We start from the raw sequence: 9,675 nt of genomic DNA, 5'->3' as shown, positions 1-9,675 counted from the left end.
AAGCAAAGCACAGCCTGGTGCTGTCATTCAGCAAAGGGCTGGACCTTCCCTTCCCCCTTTTGGGGATGACACAGACATCCACACACCAGCAGGAGAGAAAACAGGGGGCAGGGGAGGAATTTCAAACTGAGTTCTCCTGCCTGCGGCCAAGTGTGACCTTATTTCTGCAATTGGGAGTGGGACACAGACTGTTGTGGCAGATACCCTGCATCCCAGCTTAGATACCTGCAGGGGCAATAACTCTCTCAACAGGCAGCCAGGGTCCCCTGCTGCTTTTCCATCCAGCACCAAGCTGTAGGGCCTCAGTCAGCCCCAGCCTCCCCCTTTGTTTCTCCCAGGAGTTTCTTGGCTCTCTTCTTTTATTATTCCCACACATCGATGGTGTTGATGTTCCCAGTGCTCTGCCTCATGCTCTCCGTTCCATCTGATTTTCTGTGAAGTTCAAGCTTATTTCGCCACTCAGTAAATATCTCCTAACAAATGCCCCTTTCCGTTGCTCTTGGAAACAAATCTCTTCTCTTTGTTTCCCATGACACTGGCCATCAGAGCATCTTTCTCTAATGATGCCAACTTTCTTTTTTTCAGCTGACAGACTCTAATTGCTGCAAAGATTTGTTAATTCCCTTTGGGAATCCTCCTGCTTCAATTGTTTTAGTGGCAAACTGTCCAACCTAGGGAGGCTCGAAAACTGGCTTGAGTGTCCTGAGCTACAGTTCACTGAGCTACAGAGCAAGAGCCAGAATAGGTTAGTTCAACTAAATGCATTAAGCAATGGAGACTGAAAGGCAACTCTTTCCCATGAAGGGATCTGGCCATGAACTCTTTCCAAACAAGGAAGCTTTCAACAACAGGCCCACTGTCTTCTTGGTAGAAGGCCGTTGAAGTCATCAGACTTATTCATCATTTACAAATACATGGCCCATGTTTTGGACGGTAACACAAATTCCCCTCAGATATGTACATGTACACATAACAAGAAGAGGAGCAACAGGAGACTGTATTCTGGCCAGAGGTGGCCAGTTCAGCTCCAGATGAGAGCACTGCGTTATTGGATGTGGCCTTGCTCTCAGGTCATTGCTGGCTCCTCCACAGATTTGGGGGGAACTAAAAATGGCACGACTATTTCACCATTAATGAAATAATAACAGCTCCTACCCAGCATTTGTACTACTCAGCATTTGAGAGAGCCAAAGTTCCTGAAAAGACTTGCCAAAAAACAGTGGACTGTAGTTTTCCTCAATATGGTTTTCAGACTTTGCTAAGCAATCAATAAATCTTAAGAGCTCTTTGTAGCTGTTTGTTTGAGCAGATCTCAAAACACCCGATAGACAGAAGTAAGTATTATGATCTGCTTTTGATGCATCAGGACACATGGCACAAGGAGAACTGATCTGCCCACGGTCATGCATCAGGCCAAAGAACCAGTGATTCCAAAGTCCTGCTGCTGCATCCACTAGGTTTGATTCTCATTTGCCATAAGCTTATCTATTGGCTGAAAATTGGTGTCAGTGTTTTTAACCTTCTCTAAACAGAGTGTCCCAAAGGATGGAAAATGGTCTATGACCCCAATGCTCTATGACTTCATCTGCAGAAGAAGTACTCTTGCCTTGCCCTACACCTGGGAATCTATCAGGGTAGCTATACAATGGAATTGCTGGGGAAAAAAAAAAAAAAAACCTTTCTGTCAACCGACTCGTAAACTCTCTGAGCATCTTCCATCTCCCTATTAACACATGGCATTTTGTCAGCTTGGCCGCAGACCTGCGGTCAGGCAACAAATGACTAGATCTTTTCCAGAGGTGAAAAAATTCCCCCGGGGTCTATTCAGGCTGGCCCCAGCCTTTCAGCTGGAGGCACCTGGAAGGTGAGATACCAGATCTCAAGCCAGGAGAAAAAGGACAGTTAAGACTACCCGAACAACAGGATCAATAACCAATGCAGCAGAACCCAGCCCAGCCCCACCAGTCAACATGGACTGGCTGCACTGTGAGACACAAGACTCAGATTTAACATTTCCTGAGATACCATGGAGAGGCCTGCTGAGATTCATAGAGACGGGACAGAGGCATCAGCCAGAAGGAAACTGTGGTCATTACCACATCAAATACAGTCATTTTCAAGAGCTGGTTCTACAAATGTGAGATGAACTAATCATCTCAAGAGACTCAAGAATCAAGCAGTCTGTCCTGTCCACTTTTGTCAAGGTCACTTTTACCTAGGCCTTGTTGGGCACTTGTATAGTCTCACTTCTGAAGCCCAAAGCATGTTGGAAGGCACTTAAAGAGTTAACCTACTTGGTCTCATTACACCAAGGTGGTGTTTCAGCTGGATCCCTTCTAGGTTATCATGTATAAAGTCAGGTATAAAGTACTAATCCTGTTGCATGGACTGACCTCACTCTTTACCTAGAGAGGAAAAGATCTACATCCCCTGTCATCCACCTTCTACAAACAACCTCACCAGTCCCAATGCCTGTTCCAGCCAGCTTCCATCAGCAACTAGAAGAATAACTTTGAGCCTAAGTAAATCACCACCAGAGAAAAGAAACTGTTCTGTTCCCTCTTGGTCATGATCAGCACTTTGTGTACGGTAAGACTAAATGAGATGCAGCTCTATATTGCTTTTCCCTGGTTGGGGATTGTCCTAGCTTGAGGATACACTTTCTGGACTATTTTTATCTCTACTTTACTTGCCTATTTTTAATTCCATTCTCTAAAAATGATTCTGCCTCTACTGTAGCCAAAAACAGCTCTCCAACTGACCCGAGTGGATGTGGGGTACCACTGATGTCAATGGCAAAATCCTTACTGTGCTCTTACTGCAATATAGAAAGCTCATACTACAAGGTCCATACTGTGCCCCTGCAGAGACCATGCAGCTTCCAGGGATGGCTGTCCCTGCAACAGCATCTAATTAGGGATACAGCATGGGCTTACAGAGCAATTTTGGGAGGTATTCTGTGATTTAGCAGTAAGACCAGCACGGAGGAGGAAAGGCATGAAAAAGCAAACACAAGACATCCTAGAAAATGTCATCAGTATTATATGGATAAAAGGAAACTAACACTTATACCATTGCTTCCTATTAAAAACCCATGGGTATAACACTGTTTTGCTGTTTGCCATAATTATTTTGGTCCTACCTCCCTTTTTTCCCTTCAAAAGCACTATTCAAGGAAATGAGAGAGAAATAACAGCTAGATTCAGGGTGTGATTGTTTGCATGCACATATACGTGTTAGCTAGACGTGTAAGAGCGATGTGGTAGTTGTTTTCTGGTGTCTATGAAAATAACAGTTAGTGCTGCCAGCTCCTGAGAAGACCATGAATGATGTGCAGATATAGGAAACACAGACATTAGTAGGCAAAGCTATCTCCATCTCCCACCACAGAGTGGACCAAGTTAAAATCCAGTTACCAAATTCTTTCAAAATTATTTCAAGGTGCAGAGACTTGGTTAGCTCCTAAGCTGGTGGACTTGAAGTAGCTCCATAAGTTATACTAGATGACGCTTTAACCCAGAAATTTCAGGATGCAAATGCTTTAAAAAGTGACAAAAATGCCAAGCTCAAGAATTTTGCTGCATGGCCCTGATCTTCTGCAATCAAGACTATCACTGCAAGGTATGAATATGAATACTAAATATGTAAGTCTCTCTATGCTTTGAGGGTTGTTCTAATTCCTCCTTAACAATTATGTATCTGAAATAGGTATTTTAACTGTTTTATATGCAAATTCACTAAAATATATGGGGTACTGAATAAATAAAGGCAGATTTCTAAGAAATAAAGCTCTACCAGTTTAAGAGCCTCTCCAATTTGTTTTTAAATACTGCATTGCTTTAAAGCAGTATATTCTTAGTGATTCAATTAGTCTCTGAAAACACTAAAGGCAGCCTCATGAGGGAAATTAGACAGGGCTTTTACAGCAGAATTAATATGGCAAATCCTCATATCCTGTGGAGTTTTATGTGCTTATAAAAGTAGAAAAAAATATAAAAGGTAAACTCTGGAGTATATAGTGGAATTACTATCATCTGCTCCAGGAACTCATAGGGTCTGGAATTATTATAGTATATCGAAAGTAATTCCTAATTCATTCCAGTTCAGGAAAGCATTCTGACCAGGCCCAAGCCTACATCTCACAAAAAATCAGCAGGAGTAAAGCACATGGTACAAGCTAAGCATGTGCTTAAGTTCTTTCCTGAATCAGGGCTGTCCCTATATTTAAATGACTAAGGTATGATGCCTGTGCGTTATTTCTCTTCGTATTCAAATCTATGATCCTACAAAGCCAAAGATACCTACCGCTGAATGTACACTACATTCCACATGCATTTCTGTACACGAACTCATGCAATATCAGCATTAATACAGACTTACCTATATGTTACAGCTGAAATGCTCACTGACTTCTACCTACTGCCCAGGCATTCCTACCTAGAAAATTGCTTTTTAAAACTTGGGAGTTTGACCTCATACCCTGTTTTCTTTGTGGCTTTTGCTAGCTTGAATGGCTATTTTTCCCTGCTGAATAACTTTTTTTCTTCTTTTAGGCCTCTTCAAGTTCCCTTGCTAACACCCCAAAAGTATTGCTGGGCTCAGCCCCACTGCAGGGTGATCCTGTGCAAACAAAACTCCGCTCCCAAGGGAGCATTTGCAGGATCAGGTATTAGATGCAGCTTGGGAAGACCACCTCAGTGATTCCTTAGCACGCTCCACCAGGAAGAGCATCTTTAAATAACCAAACACTATTCACGGCAGGAAGGAAAGTAACCATCTCAACGGTAACAACTATCCATAGCACATCCACAGACCCATTTACCCTCTGCCATCCTGCTTTATCTTTTCCAAACTGAACTGATGGATGCTGGAGGAAAGTACATCTCAGACTCCTTTCATACTGCTGTCAGTTGTAGCCCTTCAGTCTTCTCATAGATATCAGAGATCTAGATTTTCCTGGTGGATCTGTGGTGAATGTCCTGCACTGAAGGGCAGGAGAAGGTAGATGTGATTTCCTGGCTGGTCTCCTGGGTTAGCAGAGACTCGCAGGAGGGTGGCAGGACACGCTAACCCTGGCTGTGAGCAAAATGGCCTGTCACTGAAGTGACACCATCTTTGACTGGAGTCCAAGTCCATCACCTCTAACAGGCAGGGCCATGACTACTAGTCAAGGGCCCTGGAAAGGCAGAAATTTGGGCAGGAACTCAGATTTCCAGCAACACAGAGGAGAGAGTAAAGGCATTTCAATTTATCTGTCCCTGTAAAGTTTTTACTGAGACAAAAGCTCTAATGAATAATATTGTTGGCATAACCAGTTAATGGCCTTTGACATCCTTACTCTCTCTACAGTAGCACCCACAAGGTTAAACAGCCCCAAATTAGCACCCATAACCAAATCTGCACCCAGAATAGTTCAGCACCTTCTGTTAGAGGATCTGAAAGCACTTTACAAATGTTAACAAACATTTGGCCTCACAACCCCCAGTGAGGTAGAGCAGTATTATCCCCATAGTACAGATAGACATATTGAGGCACAGGGTTACCAAGAGCCCTGCTTGAGTTCAGACACCAAATCTAGTGGTGCCAAGAGCCAAATGAAGGTGTCCTGACTACCACAGCTATGCTGTGTCCACAGGACCGTACTTTCCCCCACAAAGCTTCAGTATGAGCCCTTAGCCTTTTGAACTGAAGCTGGGCACCTATTTACAATACATCAAATATTTAGCAGTTACATAGTCAGAGAGTTACTCAAAGTTGTTTGCGGGCACAAATGATTTCTTGTGCAAAACTCTGGCTGTAAATGATCAAGCACTAAGACTACAGGGTGCAAATTTGGTCCACAACAGCTCTGACCCCTCAGCAATTCCCAATCCTATCTCTCAGATGCAGCTCTTTAAGTTGCACTGCATGTATCATCACATGAACCTCTGAAGACACAACCTGCACAGATTGTTTCATACCAGTGATGCAAGCAAACAAAACATGGAGCGGCTTCGGGAAAAACCCAGCATTCATGTACCGTCGAACATCACAACATTATAATTCCTTCTAATCATCAGGGGTTGCAAAGGAATAAGGAATAGGTATATACGTTGAAACAAAGGCAAATAGAGCAACAAAGAAAGGTTTGATTGCATGGATTTCATTTAGGTAAAGTTCTGTAATTCTCAGTTTCATCAAAAGCATATTCCATGAGAAATAGAGGCAATGCCAGCTAGCCTATGACAAAGCTTCGGCATAGTAAAAACCACCAGCCCTGCACAAATAGATGAACTTTGCATTCTGTAGGAGTCATTACTGATTAATAMAAGCAAAAGATTTCTCTAAATACATTGTTTGTTTTTGTCTGATAGAAGAGTTTCTTAAAACATGTTTTTTGAACACCATAAAGTTCCATTTGTTATATAAGTAGAGAATTTGGTCAAAGTTAGGAATACTGAAGTGTAAAAAACCAAATATGCAGTCTTAAACATTACAAAAACTATCAAAACATTCAATATTTTGAACTGATTCTCTTTTTTTCCCTACAAGTGTCTGTTTTGGCAGTGACGACAAGATATCTAAATTAAGTTGCTGTTACTGTTCTGCAGTTGTTGGTTGGCTTTTTTTTTTGTACATTTTTCTGAATGTGTTTTTTAAACAAAAGAAAATTACCAGCTTTTATAAAAAAGAAGGAGCTTGAATCCTTACTCTCAAAACACAGATACAAGGTTTTCCTTTATAAAAAGTGTATTGATTTTTTGCTATAAAAAGTGACCTATAGGGTGTCAGACCTGAAAACAAATTTTCACAGTGTTTTCAGTGTTGGCTGTTTACAAGGCAATACTACTGTAAGCAGAGATAGAGAGATACCACGGAGTAGGTAAAAAAATTTGTTATCAGCCAGCAGTATCTTTGGATTATATGTGAAAGCTGTTGCACTCTAGACAACTCAGCTGACTTACTTTCTTTTTTATTTTCTTTTTGCATAATCACTACAAAATATTCCAATATTTGAATATCTGAAGAAACACTATTGTACTCACTTTACTTAGCATCTTATGCAACCATTCCCAATCTTTTCCAAACTTCTGCTGGCATAGTCTGCTGGCATAGTAAGCATCAAACTAATAAGTCATTTCCCTCCCTGCCCTCCAGCAACAAAAACAGTACTAGTTGGCATGCAGGTGCTACAATCAGGGGTGAAAATGAGAAGCAGGTCTGCTAGCAAACACTGGCAGTTTGGACAGGTGAAGAATATCATTTGCTCTACTTGAGTTTGCAAATCGGTCAGCAAGATATTGATTTGCACTCTTCCAGGGGGAGCTATTTTACTATCACTAGAAAAATCATGTGGATGCAGCAGAGGAAGAAATAATAGAAGAAAATGAGAAATGTGCAGGATTGTTGGCACACTGGCCTAAAATTGCTGGCAATGTCCATTTTGCATCCCTATAACTTTACTTAGAAGAATGGTATCCCTCTATCTCTATAAATTGATAGGTGTTGATTTGTGGCATGGAGGATAAATCACAGAAAAAAAATGACATATAACTGTGTGTCCTTTGTCTGATCTGAAAGCACCAGTCACCTATCTGCTTCTTTTGGCAGAAGTACTCTACTGTATCTTAACCGTAGCTTGCAATATGGACAATCAGCTTCGTGTCGCTTTACATGGAATCTCCCAGGGAATCAGAGTCATCCAAAGACAGAGGCAGATACAAGTCCTGTAGGGAAAAAGAAGAAAATGTTAACTCACACGCTCAGTTGCCACCTTTGCTCATGAGCAGCCAACTGGTCCAGTTCTGCGCACTTCAAAGGGGCCAGGTGGATGTCTTGGTCACTGGTTATGGGGCGGGCTAACCAGTTGTCCAAGTAGTTCATGGCTAAAATCAAAGCAGGCTACTTGCAGCACAGTGGATCTCTGTGCCAAAAGAAAGATGATTGTTCAGTGATAAGTTTGAGAAGAATTTTTTTATCACTTCTGGATGAATATATCCATTGTAGCATATGCATGAAAAAACGGGATCTTTCCTTAAACAGGTCACTTTGAATCTCAGTGCACAATAAAGAGTCTTATTTTATTTTTTTGACAGCTGTCCTTAGGATCAATCTCTAGAAAAATCACCTGTTCCATGATTTACTCTGTATTTTAAGCCATTTTGGATCAATTAGAAGGGTTAGGAAAATGATCCCCAAATTATTATTTGGATCTAGCACTGAATGTAAAAGTTCTTCAGGGTCCCTTTCTGGGATACCATTTTATTCCACTTCTTTACATTTCTGCATGGAACTAGGTACACTAACCTGCTCTAGGGCTAAAGCTCTTCTTGGTCCTTTTTGAACCCTGACCTATGCACAAGGAAGAACTGTGAGCAAAATAAAGCAAAGCACAAATACATAGAAAGGGGATTCACAACAAATGCTGATATGAGAAGAGGTAAAATATGACTTTGTGGTGAACTAAGCCTAAGCATTTATCATTTGAGCTTTAGGGGAAAAAAGGAAAAGTGATTTCGTCGTAAGTGGGAAATAGCTCCTAGGAGGAAAACAATGATGCATGAATATTCCGGTAACCTAAAATTTTACATTCATGTCTGCTGATTGGCTTAATTTAGCGGAGAAGCTCATAGATGGATTGGCTTTGCCTTCAGCAATCACCATCTATTATAAATGTTCCAGGGGCTTCACAGGAAAGGTCATAAATCAGCCAGCCGAAAACAAACATAAAACATTAAAGAAGATGAGTTTATACTTGTCTTTACCAGGAAGCAAATCCTCATCTCCAAATCCCTAAATGAAGCAGTGTTTGGAAAGTATTTTCAGGTCTTGGACTGCTGAAGAAAAGGATGCAGTTTGCGGTTTACAGCATTACTCTTGTTGAAATACACACAAGCAACTGTTGAATGCAAACTATGGGCCAGATCCTGTTTTCAGTTATAAATTAATAATAAATCTGGACCCATTCCATTAAAACTGGTGGGTTTCCTCAGACTTAAGTGGAGCAGCTGAAATCAGAGCGCAGTCCTGAGGAAAATACCAATTTCATCTGGTTTCAGCTATGCCTTTGTTAAAGTCAAACAAAGCTCAGTGGCTACAACCTCTCCATATATTGGAAATATTTTAAGGATATGATTTCTGAGAAGCCATAACTCCACCCCAGGCTCCCCCAGGACCATTGAACCCCATGTCCAAAGGTCTGGATCCGAAGTCCTATGTATTAGGGGTGTAATCCAAAGCCCACTGGACTTTTGGGGGGTTCTTCCCATTGACTTCTCTGTGCTTTGTTCCATCATTACAACAACAGCAGTCCAACTTCTGCTACCATTACTCACTTTGAGAAAAACCATAATCCTCAAACAAAATAACAAGTTGAACTTGTGCAATATAGCCCACAATGAATGACATGTGGCTGGCTGACTGCAAAACCTCAGCACCATCACAATTTTTTAAATAGTCTTCCAGAATTTCATCTCAAGTCAATTCTTTCAAAATCAGACTCAGGCTGGGGGGAAATTCTGATTACTAAATTCAAGTGGCATTTGATTTCTAAAGCAGAAATCCCACTGACCTTCTCTCAGCCCTTAAGTTTATGCTCAAATTCCATCTAAAGACTGTTGGAAGAAGAGAATAGCAACACTGTGGCTATCCCAGAAATAAGAAAGCCCATGGAAATGACAAGTTGGATTCAGTGTG

General features: G+C 41.4%; 1 protein-coding gene across 4 annotated transcripts in view; it reads right to left on the bottom strand.

The window, feature by feature from the left end:
- Window positions 1–6,065: 6,065 nt before the first annotated feature.
- DCX (doublecortin) overlaps window positions 6,066–9,675 on the bottom strand; it is a 76,464-nt gene continuing 72,854 nt past the window's right edge. For 3 of the 4 annotated variants that reach the window (XM_026086308.1, XM_026086306.1, XM_026086307.1), the window contains one exon: window positions 7,650–7,706. In XM_026086308.1, coding sequence (XP_025942093.1) covers window positions 7,650–7,706 — 57 coding nt within the window. Of the gene's footprint in view, window positions 7,707–9,675 lie in introns of all 4 variants that reach the window. The other variant, XM_026086304.1, reaches the window with a different exon arrangement.

This window comes from Apteryx rowi, unplaced genomic scaffold, assembly GCF_003343035.1.
Source record: "Apteryx rowi isolate R43461 unplaced genomic scaffold, aptRow1 scaffold_69, whole genome shotgun sequence".
NCBI classification, from domain to species: Eukaryota; Metazoa; Chordata; class Aves; order Apterygiformes; family Apterygidae; genus Apteryx; species Apteryx rowi.
Note: the sequence above shows the minus strand (reverse complement) of the source record. Positions and strands in the feature narration are given on the sequence as shown.